The sequence below is a fragment of the Trichosurus vulpecula genome, chromosome 3 (genome assembly GCF_011100635.1).
Source record: "Trichosurus vulpecula isolate mTriVul1 chromosome 3, mTriVul1.pri, whole genome shotgun sequence".
Classification (NCBI taxonomy): domain Eukaryota; kingdom Metazoa; phylum Chordata; class Mammalia; order Diprotodontia; family Phalangeridae; genus Trichosurus; species Trichosurus vulpecula.
This window is the reverse complement of record NC_050575.1, coordinates 147,654,664-147,668,626: the sequence shown is the minus strand read 5'-3', so window position 1 is coordinate 147,668,626 and position 13,963 is coordinate 147,654,664. Positions and strand designations below refer to the sequence as shown.

The 13,963-nt window shown below is 44.9% G+C and overlaps 1 protein-coding gene across 1 annotated transcript in view; it reads right to left on the bottom strand.

The window, feature by feature from the left end:
• ADCY7 (adenylate cyclase 7) overlaps positions 1 to 13,963 on the bottom strand; it is a 93,836-nt gene that overhangs the window by 55,050 nt on the left and 24,823 nt on the right. The window contains exon 2 of the mRNA XM_036752594.1: positions 2,063 to 2,595. Within this exon, the coding sequence (XP_036608489.1) occupies positions 2,063 to 2,233 (171 nt within the window). The 5' untranslated portion in view covers positions 2,234 to 2,595. The remainder of the gene's footprint in view (positions 1 to 2,062; positions 2,596 to 13,963) is intronic.

The following is a 13,963-nucleotide window of genomic DNA, read 5'->3' as shown; positions in this document are numbered from 1 at the left end:
GCAGCCAACAACTCCCCAGGAAGCCCCTGAGTAACCTACAGGGCTCCCTGGTGAGGCCCTGAAAGCCACCCCAGCCTCTCTGCCTCAGAGGTGGGGAGGGGGCCCACTTCTAGTCTGGTGACTGATTCGTACCAAATGAAAGTGGCGATTTTCACTCTACCATCTCATCCTACTAATCCCAGATAATGTTGTGAGGACCAAGTGAGAAGAGACTGGAGGGGGTGTGTGTCAAAAAGAAGCCGTCTTAATCTACAACATCTCTCAGATAGTGGCTGTAAAGGGGACCAACAGAGAGTAGAACCCAGGCTGCCCAAGCAAGGTCTATACTTCCTCCTGTAATAATCACCAGCACTACTTCTCTTTTGCTGAGGGTCTTTCTTCTAAGATGCTGTTATCTCTTTGTAGGGCATCTCCCAATGACCCTTCTGGTGCCACTTCCAGCTCTGTCCCTTACTAGATATATGACCTTGGGCAAGTCATTCAAACCCTTGAGGCCTCAGTTTCCTTGTCCATAAAATGGGGGTGTTATTAATTGAACTACCAAGTCATAGGGGTCATTGTGGAGATGATTATTATTAACGCACAGCACAAGAAGACATGGATATATGGGTTGCAATCTACTGCACTGTTACAAGTGTGTGCACCAGGGCAGCTAGATGGTGCAGTAGATTGAGCACCGGCCCTGGAGTCAGGAGGACTTGTGTTCAAATCTGACTTCAGACATTTGACATTTACTGGCTGTGTGACCCTTGGCAAGTCACTTAACGCTGGCCGCCTCAAAAAAAAAAGTGTGTGCATTAATGAAATTACAGCCAATGAAGTATTATTATGTATTACTGCTGTTTTCGCTGACCGAAGTGACTCTTCACCCTCACCCTCAGCCTCAACCAGAACGCTCCATGCTGCACCAGATCTGTTAGAAATGCCACCCAACCTTACTTCCCTCTAAGGGTGAGAAGAAGCAAATAAGGTATACAGGTGGAAGGTGAGAGGAAGGAGGAAGGGAGATGGAAATTCCTAACATTTATAATTCATAAATTCATGCATTTATAATTCATAACGTAAGACTCAGAATGGAAGGGGCTTTAGAGGTTATCTAGCCCACTCCGCTCCCCCAAAGTTACAGAAAAGGAAACCAAGGACCAGAGAGCGTAAGCTATTTGCCCAGGGAAGCAGAAGCGGCAAGAATGGGATCTGAACCACCTGCCCCGATTCCTCTCACTCTGCACACAAAGCTCTTTCCACTGTAAAGGGAATTTTCTCAAAAATGAAAAAGCAAGTCATCGACAGAGTGAAAATCAAAGCCTAATCATCCTGACCCCCAGACTGTTGCTTCCTCCTTAACAGAGAGAAGAGCAAAAGCAAGAGAACAAAGACAGAGGTGAGGAAATGAGGCTGCTCCCACTAAACCAGGACCTCCCAGTCCCAGGACACTTTGGAATTTTTCAAAGCTCCCCCATCAATTAACTCATTTGGCCCGCACAAAAATTCTGTGAAATAGTTGGGGCAGGAATTCTCATCCTAGGATTACCGATTTAGAGATGAAAGGAACCTTAGGGATGATCTAATCCAACCCTCTTGACATCTTATAGGTGAGGAAACTGAGGTCAATGGAGTTAAGTGACTTCACCAGGGTCACACAGGTCTAAGTGGCAGAACTGGGATTTGAACTCAGGTCTATCTTCTGACTCCAAACCCAAAGTAGACCGAGCAAGCACTAGGCCTGGAGTAGGGAAGACCACAGCTCAAACCTAGCCTCAGATGCTGGGTACGTGATCCTGGGCCAGTCAATTAACTTTTGCCTGCATCAATTAATTCAACTGTATTATGAAGATAACAATGGCACCTACCTCCCAGGGTATACAATAGGAGCTTAATAAATGCTTGTTCCCTTCTACCCCCTTCCCTTCCTCATTTCACAGGGGAGGAAACTAAGGCCAACAGATAGAAGGTGACCGGCCCATGGCCGCAGAGCTAGTTTGCCAGTGGATCCAGAACTGGAACAGAAGACTCCCAATTCCTAGCCCAGTCTCTCTCCAGCCACCCTAGCCAATCCACTCACCTCATGGATGAAGGCAAGGATGATGAGGATGACTGAGAAAATGATGGCAACTGACAGGAAGATGAGCAGGAGAGGGTAGTGTTGGCTCATGCGGTGGAACTGCTCATAGCGAGAACCTTTGCTCTTCCACTCCTCGTCCTCATTGAGAAAGTATTTCCCCTTGGTGGGCATCCTTTCTTGGTCAGGTGTCTGCTTCTTCCTCGGTTCAAAAGGTGGCTTCCAGGAAGAAAAGAGAAGGCGTGGTGCCCCAGGCGCATCGGTCAGTCTCAACTTGCCCGCAGCAGTTCTTGGGGACCAAGGGCAAGTAGGTTAGGGAGAAGGGAGGGGTGTCTCAAGTCTGGTGCTTATTTGAGCTTGGAGAGAAGGGCTGGGAAGACATCCACTCTCCAGCGGCTCTATGTGCCAACACAGACCTCACGCCCTGCTACAGACTGGCACATCTTTAATTGGTCTCAGGTACTTCTAACCATCTCCCCAGTAGGCTCCTGCTGATCCAAGTGAAGCTGCAGATGTCCCCTGATAGATGTTAACAACTGTAAAGGCAAAAAAGAGCTTTAATTACAATGTGAGGGGGTAGAAGGATGAGTCTCCCATACCCCTTCTTAATTCTGAGGTCAGACACAGGATTTGGGCATCTATAGTAGTGAAGTCATGGTTCCTGGGTACCCAAAAACCATGGAATACATGTAAATGTATTCGGAGATGTAGATGGCAGTGGTATCAAACTCAATTAGAAACTCTCCAGGCCACAAAATGACTTAGAAAAACCCCAAATTAACATTATCTATGTTGTACTGTATTTTTATTTATCTTGTTAAACAATTCATTTTAATCTGGTTCCCAGCTAGTTTTGTGCTAGGCTAGTGGCTCATGAGGTTGACACCTCCAGGTAGAGGACCTTAGCTAGGAAGTCCAACCTCCTTGGACAAATTGGGAAACTGATGTCTAAAAAAGAGAAGTGACTTGCTTCAAGGTCACAAAGCAAGATAGTGGCAGAGGCACGACCAAAACCAGGGTCTTCTAACTCCTCGGGCACTGTTCTACCACACCAAGAGCTACTATTCTCTCTTCCCCACGGTCATACCTCACCTCTGTAATATCAATTAAGTTGGGACTTTTTTACTGTTTTAGAATGATAAATTAATTAAGTGTCTTAGTAGGTGCAAAGCCCCAGGCCCAAACCCCTATCTACTAGATGCTAAGCCTATGTAGGCCTGAAGCCCTCAGGGTCCTAAGGGGAGTTGCTAAGACCAGAGCCAATAGTAGGAGCCTGAGTTCTGGTTGCTCGGATGATGTCTGACAACAGCTAAAGAGTGTATAAAAAGAGAGAACAGAGCTATGTGCTTAGGGCTCTCACTCCTGGAGGAATGGCTCGTGACTCTGGGCCAGCTATTGTTATGAGCTCCCCAGCTCCTGAACTCAGATATTGATGGTTTCTTGGTAACTATGAATTGTATTTGGTCTGTTTATAATGTATGTTTGTAATTTGTATTTATTCTGAAGTTCAGGGTGCTGACTTTTTCCCCTGAACTAACTGAATGATATTTGTATGTTGGATTGAAATACGATTGTCAACCCCTTAACATTGCTTTCCTTAGTAAAGCAGATCAAAAGAACCTGTGCTGGCAGCGTCCTTGTTGTTGGGCTTGTGTTGGCCTTTCACCCCCACAGCAGCTGCGAGCCGAATTGTTGCAACAACCCCCTAAGAAACTGACCCAAAGGGAAAGCTAGATGGCACAGTGAGTACAGCACCGGCCCTGGAGTCAGGAGGACCAGAGTTCAAATCCAGCCTCAGACACTTGACACACTTACTAGCTGTGTGACCTTGGGCAAATCACTTAACCCCAATTGCCCTGTCTTCCCCCCTCCAAAAAAACAGAAACTGACCAAAGGTGGCCATCGTACTCCTAGGTCTGGCTGTGGAATCTTAACTGAACTCACAGTCAAAATGTCATTTCTTGATTCTCCTAAACCTATTCATCCTTAAAGGTTCTTCCAGTGTAGATTTCTCTGACTAATTTTATCCACAGTGAACTAGAATTCTTTCCTAAACTCCCTCAGCCCTCACAGTGCATATGCACGGTTTAGTATCTAATTACACACTGTTCTGTCTCTAGGTTCTATATCTATGTGGTAGGTGAAAGAGGAAGTGACTCAGGAAACAAAAGTCTGAGCTTCCAAGCATATCGATTTATTAAGCAATTAATGCCAATTACTCAACAAACCGGGAACAGACCTTGTCAGCTTAGGCTTAGACCTCACTGAATATGGGGGAGACAAGCCTTTTATATACTAAAACAATCAAATAGGCCCTATTAATTAAAAGAAAATGATACAACATCAGGTAATCTGATTTCTAATAGGGTGAAAGATTAGGGACTTTCCAAGTCAAAAGCAGGGTGGGGGCGGGGCGCGGAGATTAAACAGGTACAATTCCCTGAAATCAGAAAAGGAGGTGTCCCACTGTCCCAAGTGCCTGTAAACAATCAAAGGACCATGGAAACAAAAACTGATTGACCAGTATGGGGCCAGTTTGCAGATAAGACATATGGGTTGCTTAAGATGTATAACTGTGAGAAAACTCTATGCATCAATCTTTGGATACGAATGGATTTCTGGTCAGAATAACCCAGGTCCTTAGCTAAGGGTCGTAAGCAGCAGGTAGAGATGGTTTAGCTTCCCAGCCACACAAGGCTAAGTTCAAACAACGCAACAAGGTTTTCTCACAATTCCCATAATTGAATAAACTTTTCTCACAAGACAGAAGTTGAACTAGACCCAAAATTGAATAGAAAAGGAACTAAGCTAGCTCCAGAATTGAGTTATAAGTGTAGTTCGCTCAATTCCCAAATTAACCATTTGCTGCCCTTATCCCCTCAATTCCCTCAATTTTTCTCTTTTCGTTATTATTCTGCCACATCTAGGTATCTTTTTCTCTCCAGTTCAACTGTGAGCTCCTTGAAGGCAGGAATCATGGTCTTAATGTGCCATATACCATCTATACATCAGGCCTGGAAGGAATCTCAGAGGCTTTCTGATCCAATACCTTCATTAACCAGATGAGGAAACTAAATTCCAGGAGGGTTAGTGATTTGCCCATGGTCACAGAGACAGTCACTGGAAAAGGCTAAATTTGAATCCAGGTCCTCTTACTCCAGAGCCAGTATTCTTTTCACTGAATCTAGCACAGAGATAGACTGGGCATAGAGAGAGTAGTTCAAGGGGTTATTATTGATTTGGCTAATTGGGAAACTCCCAAGTCCAACATCTTTTTAATCAGTTCCATTACTATAATGCTGTTACTCTGAAAAGTAGGTCAGTCTAAGCCAATTCTTAGTGTTATTTAGACACCTATCATCCCATCACACTAGGAAGCCCAAGAGAGGCAAATCGAAAAGAAGAGGCCAACTTCCATTCACTTGAGGTTGTCTTTATTGAGCAAACAGTTGTGCTCAGGCCAAGGAGAGATACAAGTACAAGAAGCCACATCTGCTCTCAAGGACTACCTGGCTCACAGTCTGCCTCTCTTCCATAGCTCCTGCCCTCACACTAATGGAACAGGGGTCATTCCCTTTCCTGATCCCTCCAACCCATGCCTCTGTCAAAGGAACCACTTGAATCACCCAGATTCAAAACCTGAACGTCATCTTCAACTCCCCAACTCTCACCTTACATATTCATTTATCTTCAAAGTCTTGTCATTTCTATCTCCAGGACATCTTTTTCACCTGTCCTTTCCTCTCTTCTCACACATCCAGCACCCTGTTTCAGACCCTGACCAACCTATGATCTTCTGATACACTGAAAAGGGCACAGGCTCTGATATCAGAGGACCTAAATTCAAATCTTGTGATCTTGGGCAAGTCATTTAATTTCTGTCACCCCATTTGGGGTTTTCTTGGCAAAGACGCTGACATAGTTTGCCACTTCCTTCTCCAGCTCATTTTACAGATGAGGAAACTGAGGCAAACAGGGTTAAGTGACTTGCCCAGGGTCACACAGCTAGTAAGTGTCTGAGGTCAGATTAGAACTCAGGAAGCTGAGTCTTCCTGACTACAGGCCCAGCACTCTATCCACTGTGCCACCTAGCTGCTCTTTGGGTCTCTCCACCTCTGAACTATGATAACCTCCTAAATGGTCCCCCCCCCTTCCTCAAGTACTTCCCCTCTCTAATCCATACTCCACGCAGCTGCTGAAGTAACTTTCCTAAAAAGCAGATCTGACCAGACCATTTTCCTTCTATAAACTCCAATGCCCCCCGTTGCCTTTAGGACCAAATATAAACTTGTCTACCTTTTAAAGCCCTTCCCACCACACCCTACCTATCCTTCAATCCTCCTGGTATACATTCAGACACTGGAGTCCAGCCACATCAGCCTTCTTCCTGTTCTTCACACACAACACTCTAACTTGGTACCGACCGTCTCCCATGCCTGGAATACAGTCCTTCCTCATCTCCAACGCTTAGAAGCCCCCATTTCCTTCACAACTCAGCTCAAATATCATCTTCTACATCAGGGGCTATTAAGCTGGGATCTACAACCCTCTTTTTAAAAAAATTTGATAACTATTCATCATTTCCCTTGTAATTCTAGATGTTTTATTTTGTGCATTTAAAAACATTCTGAGAAAGGGTCCATAAGGCTTTGCCAGTCTGCCAAAGCAGTTCGTGATATAAAAACCGTTAAGAACAGCTATTCTGAATGAAGCTTTGTCTGATCTCCCCATCTGCTAGTGCCTTCCCAAACGTGGAATGAGAAAAACCTGAGTTCAAATCCTGCCTCAGTTACTTACTACCTATGTAAACCCAGGCAAGTCATTTAACCTCTGTCTGCCTCAGTTTCTTCTTCTGTAAAATGGTGATAATAGCACCTACCTTCTGGCTAAAATGAGTTAACATACATAAAGTGCTTTGCAAATCTCAAAGCCCCATATAAACGCTATTGTTTATCCTGTAGATACTTACACATGCACGTATGGATTTCCTGTAGAAGGTAAGTAAGCTCCCTGAGGGAGGGACCATTTCATTTTTGTCTTTGTATCCCCAGAATCTAGTAGTGCCAGCATACTGTAGGTGATTAATAAATACTTGGTTATTGTTGGGGGGAGCTCATAATTTAGAAGTACTGAGTAACAGTTATGCATATTGTAAGAGGACTTTGCAATAGGAGTCACCATGGGGTCATTTCAAATAATAATGATGATGAAATGGTATTTAAATAGCACTTTTAAGATTTGCAAAGAACTTTACAGACAGTGCATTTGATCCTCACAGGATTAATGAGGGGCAGCTGAGGCACACAGTGGATAAAGCACTGGTTGTGGTGTCAGGAGGACATGAGTTCAAATCTAACCTCAGACACTTAGAGACGAGCTAAGTAATTCAATCCAAAGTCCTACCTCATAATTGTTCTTCCCTTTCCTCTCTTGACCTCCTGCCATCAATACTCTAAAGGAAAACAAAACCAAGCCTCCCAAAAAATTTATCCTTAGTTAACAGATGGGGAAACCGAGGCTCAGTGAAGTTAAATGACTGCCCAGGATCACACAGCCACCCTCCAAACCTAATACTCCTGTTCACACTAATTAAATTTAACACAGAATGTATTCAGATGTACAGCTGTCGTAACACATGCCTAAAACAGACTAATCACCTAAAGAGCTGATAGCGGTAAGAAACTATTAGTTGGGGAAAAAAAGTAACTCTCCATAGACATCTGCTCAAAATCTAACCCAGCAAAGCCTCAAACATAGCTGTCTGATGATCTGGGCTAACTGGCTAAGCATCTCAAGAATGTGGGTCATCACAGAAAACACCATTCTCAGCCTGAGCTCTGTGCTTCGGTTCATTCACTGTGTATGCACAGCTATAAGCCAAGAATTTCAAAGCTGGGATGGGGCATCAGAGAGCCCACTGCCACAACACAGCACCTTCCCAGAACTCAGAATCACAGAGTGTTAGAGTTGGAAGCAACCTTAGATACCATCTGATCCAATCCCATCATTTTATGGAAGAGGAAACTGAGGCCCAGAAAAATTAAGCAATTTAACTCAGGCCACACACGCAAAGTCCTACCTCAAAACTGTGTTTCCCTTTCCTCTCCTGACCTCCTGCCATCAATACTCAAGGAAAACAAAACTAAGTTCCCTTTCTTCTTCTTCCCCTCTTGCCTCGATTTCCCTCCACCCCCCAAAATAAAATTCCAAATAGGAAAAAAACCACAGATTCAAAGGCATGATATTCAGAGTGTTTGCAAGTGCTGCTGGGGCTAACCGTTCAGCTTCTGGTCAAACACTCATCCTTCAACATTAATGAAAAGGGCTTCCACAGCAACAAGGATAGGGGGAGAAAAACTGCAATAAGAGATGAGTGACACCGTTCCCCCAAACAACAGGCACTCTCAAAATGAAGTCTGCGAAGGGCCAGCTCAGTAGAAAGCCAGGTCCTCCTCCCAGTCTATGGCCTGGGAGTGAGTAGGGAAGCGGAGGGGACAGTGTAAGGTTTGATTAAGATTTGATAACATGAGTGTAGCTTCTTCACTCCTCAATTACCATCTCCATGGTTGCCCTTGGCTCTTCTCCCAGGAAGAGTCCCCACTACACCCCACCTTCAGAGAGCTGGCAGCAAAGTCAGATCAGAAAGTAGAAAACATTTTTATTGCTGAGAAGGGGCATTTAACTCCCCTGTGAGTGTACCTGGCTAACAGTGGTGCCACTGTCCAGAAACAATCATGAAGACCACCAAACATTAGAGTCAGAAGGGGCTTTAAAGGTGATCTGGACTAGCCTCCCACCCCAAAGAATTCCCCTGATATCATCTGGTGTCAGCCTAAACTCTTCCAGCGACAGGGAGCTCACTGCCAAAGGAGGAAGTCTATATCACAGCTCTGGTTGTTAGGAAGTTCTGGTTTAAACTGTAATCTCCCCCAGCCCACATACATACCCACTGCTCTTAGCTCTGTCATCCACAGTCACACAGAATAAATTCAATTCCTCCTTCCACACAATAGGATAGCACCTCTCATATTTGAGGACAATCACTGTAGTCCCCTTTCCGCCCACCCCCAAGGTCTTCCTTTCTCTGTACTAATCATGCCCAGGTTCCTTCAATGAAACCTCACTACCCTGGCCCCACTCTCTAGTTGGTCAGTGTCCCTCAAAAGCTTAGAGCCCGTGGGATTCATTTGTACAGCACTTTTAACTTCTCAGGGAGTTTTCCCATCTATGATCTCACTAGAGACTCACAACTATTCTGTAAGACAAGTAGTAGTGCAAGGGGTATAGTAGCCAGATTTTGGCCAATGGAGAAACTGAGGCATGAAGATTAAGTGGTCACAGAATCACAGACTGTCAGAGTTGGGAGGGAGTTTAGAGCTCATTTATTCTACTCCTCATTTTCTGAGGTCCAGAGAAAGATTATGACTTATCCAGGGTCTCATAGATAGTTAGTGATAGAACCCAGACTAGTACCTGGACCTTTTGACTTGTAGTCTTTAGCCCTCTCTCTACCAGCCTCCTCTCTGAGCATACTATATACCAGCAGATTGCAACACCAGCTCTGAAACTCTAATTTGCCTCTGTGGGAACAAGAACTGACATTCACATAACTTTAAGGCGTATGAAAGCATTCACACTCATTATCTCAGATGAGTCTCCCTTCATCTCTGGGTTGTATCCTCCCCATTTTACATGGGAAGAAATTCAGCCTAAATGGAGTGACTTACCTGTAGTCCTACCCCTAGTAAGTGATGGACGTAGAATTCAAACCCAAGTCTCCAATGACTCTGAGTCAAGAATTCTTTCCATTATGCTCCATAGTCACAGTCAGTCCTTATGGAAATTATCCTCTCGGGTTTCTCCAGATGGCTGATGCCATGTTCTGGATAGAGTTGAGACAGCTGGATTTGAACCAACTACTTCTGGATTCTCAATCAAACCACCCTTTGCCTATGAAGCCCCAGGGCCCTGTACAAGCCAGAAGTTCTTCAGCCTGAAAGATACAACTAAGTTGTGCAGCTAAGTCGTTGCAAGCAGACAACCTATTCCTCCCTAACAATGCTAGTTGTTCTCTCTTTCCCTCCATGCCATGCAACAGGCCCCACCTACTCACTATGGAACAAACTACTTTAATGACTCAGTAGGATTAGAGGGTCCTGTCCCAGGAAGGTCACCAGGGAAACCCCAAAGTGACAGTCTTGCTAGGTTTGCAAATGCTACCATCACCCATCATCACAAGACTTTGGAGGGAAGGGTCCTGGACACAGAAAATGCAACAGATACAGGTGGACAGAAGAAACAGAACCAGGGTCAGGGAGGAGAATATGGATGTAGTAGGAAAAAATTCAAGTAGATTTATAAGACATTTGTCCCACAGAACATCCTCCCACCAGGGTAAGGAACTCAAGCAAGCAAAACATAATCACCTGTCAGAAGTCAGCTGGTAAGGAATCAGCAGGATTTCTCTAGAAAGCAAACATGCTTAACTCTGGGTTGGCTGTCATCTCCACTCTGCACCTGCTGCCTGACTGCTTTCAACTCCGTGGAACAGGATGCTTTCCCCAGGTTAAAGCTCATTACCTCTGATCTCATCACCACTGCTAACTCAAGTCTTGACTGACATCACCTCCCTCAGCCTTCCTTCCCCTCTGACTGGAAGGCTGGAGGATAGAGTACTAAACTCCTCCCAACGCCTTCCTTTGGAGAGGGCAGAACTGGACTGTTGGCTCACTCCACAGCAGAGAACTGCCCTTCTTGGCTTCTACTCCATTAACAAGATATCCCCTTGGTATCAGTTCTGTCTCTCTCTCTCTCTCTTCATGTGTCTCTCTGTCTCTATCTCTTTGAGTGTCTGTCTCTGTCTGTGTCTCTCTCTGTATGTGTATCTCTCTCTCTCTCTCTCTCTCACACACACACACACACACACACACACACACCCCATACCCTCCTTTTGCACCTTGTTCCCCTCCTCCCCACCCCATTACACTATAAACTTCTTGAGGGCAAGGACTGTCTTTCTTTTCATAAACTGTATCCCCGGTGCTTAACACACAGGGTCTGGCACATAGTAAGCCCTTAATAAACATTTATTGGATCATAGAATTGGCTGAGTAAAAGTGACTGAGTGAAACCCAGCCATCTGATACAAACCATTTTAAACACACATGGCCTCACATTTCCATAAAAACACAGCACTTAAAACAAACCTTTCAGGGTTAGGTGTGTGCTGTACCAGTCCATTGTTAAATTTGCAAGAGGAGCATTCACACCTTGGAAAAGGACACCACCACAAATCAGGGCTTGATTTACCATTCTGTTAATTGTCAAGTCTTAATAAAGTGATGGAGGAAATGTTAATGCAACTTAAACTTAGTGTGTCTTGGGTACATTTTGTCCCCAAGAGAGCCAGTTATTAAACATTTACCAGCACACTCCTATAATACCTGTCATCCAGTAGAATAGCAGAGGTAATATTAGATTGAAGGACATCTTGGGGAAGAGGGAGGGGAGGGACAAAAAAAATTAGAACTCAGAATCTTATAAAAGTGAATGCTGAAAACTAAAAAAAAAAACCTCTTCAAAATATATACATATAAGAGCTATGGTTATCTTTAAATGTCTTGGTGGATTAGTAACTTAATTAAAAAAAAAAGCCAGTGAACCACAAACGACTACCAAAAAGAACGGCAGAGGCAGCGAGGCAGCACGGTGGATAGAGCACGGAGTTTGGAGTCAGGAAGTTTTGCTGTTGTTCCATCATTTTTAGTCCGACTCTTTAAGATCCTGTTTCAAGATCCTTCTCCAGCCCATTTTACAGATGAGGAAACTGAGGCAAACAGGGATAATTAACCTGTCACATTAATAAGTGTCTGAGACCAGATTTGAACTCAGGAAGATGAGTCTCCCTGATTCCAAGCCCACCTCCTAGCTTCCCTAGAGTCAGGAAGACCTGAGTTCAAATGTGATCTCAGATACTTACTAGCTGTGTCATCCTGGATAAGTCACTTAACCTCTCTTTGCCTTAATCCACTGGAGAAGGAAATGGCGAACCACTCCAGCACCTTTGCCAAGAAAACCGCACAGACAGGAGTGGCACACTATAGTCCACAGGGCCATGAAGAGCCAGACATGACGGAACAACAACATGACAGGAAGCTCCTCAAGGGCAGGGAATGTTTAATTTGTGTCTTTATGTCCCTGTCACCTAGCATAGTGCCTAGAACACAGCAAGAGTTTAATAAACATTTTTTGAATTGAACTTATACGACAACTTTTTAACAGCCACATACAGACATTAGAGAACTTTTTTAAACAAACATTTTAAAGGGTTCCCAGATTGTAATTCTCTCACCAGACCTTTTTTAACCAATAAATTCCACTTCTTCCCCTCCCTTCCTACTCCCCAAACCTGGGTATCTGTGAAGGGGAAACAAAACAAAACCCTCGTGTCTTTGTCTCTAGAGAAGGAAGGTCGCAGCCCAAAGTGGGGAGAAGGAAGAAGATGGTAAGGGCAGGATCGGCAACCTGAGCACCGGACAGAATTGCTTCTGCATTCTACTTCACACGACAAGCATTCTTGCCATACGCCTAGAGTGTGGCAGGCCTGTACTGCAGAGACTGCCAAGATACACCGAAGCCCATCCCCTGCCATCACGGCAGCTCACAGAGCACAGAGATAACTACAGTATCGTTGCCATTCATCATTTGGAGAAGACCAACGCCATCACAAATGAGCCGTGTCTCATCTTACTCCAATTGGTCTCAAGTGAAGCAGCGCTGCACAAAGCCATGAGCCTCACTCTCTCTTACAGAGTCATTGAAGTCCGGTGGCAAGACAAAAGTCAGGACCGGAGACAGCTCAGGATGCAGCGGATGACCTTGGACTCTTCGACATCTCACCAAGCTCTAAGCCCTCCACAGGACCCGCTTCAGCTGCCTTCGTGGCCTTTGGAACAGATTGTTCTTACCCGCCCATTCCACCCGGGACCGCCTTCACGTGCTTGGGGCAGAGATCCCCTTAGCTCACTGAGGGGTTTTGGCCCGTCTATGACCCTCAACCTGGTTTAGCCCGTCTGCCAAGACAGTTTCCCAGGGGGTGGCCGCTGCACATGCTAGGTCTCTTGGAGCCACAAGTGAGAGCTGGGTGGACACCAAAGGTGGATGATCAGCTCTGAAAATGGCTCAGCAGCCCTCACACCAGAGGTGCTAGTCCTCCCTGAACACCCTATACACCTCTTAACTACAATATAGTTTCAAGAAGAACAAAATACAGCAGAGGAATTGTGTTAAAGCAGAAAGAGCACTGGCTCTGAAGTTAGAGAATCTGTGTTCAAATCTCTGATGCTACCTGTGTCACCCTAGATAAGTCACTTATCCTCTCTGAGCCTCAGTTGCCTTATCTGTAAAATAAAGGGTGAAAAATAAGTGAATTTATTGGTTAAAGGCCACTCAGTGGCCCATAAGTCCTCTTCTGTATCTGAATCTATGATCTCAGTACACAGACTGTAAAGGTCAAAGAGGGGATCAGATCAGAAAAGGCTTCATGGAGACAGTCATATTTAAGCTGGGCCTTGAAGGATAGGCAGAATTTCAATTAAACCCAGGAATTCAAGAAAATTCTGGGAACTCTCTTCTTAATTGATGCAAAATCTTTGGAGCCCAGGTCAAAGCTGACTGCCTCCATGAAGGTTTCTCTGATCCCTCTGGCACAATGTCTTCTCTTGTCTGATCTGGATTTGGAATCAGAGGTCCTGGACTTGCATATCGACTCCTCCATATCACCTGTGCAGCCATGGACAAGTATGATCCCATGATCCCTCCGGATCTAAGCTTCCTCATCTGTGACATGAGCAGGTTAGACTAGATGGCTTCTAACTCTCCATCTGTGATCTCCTCCAACACGGA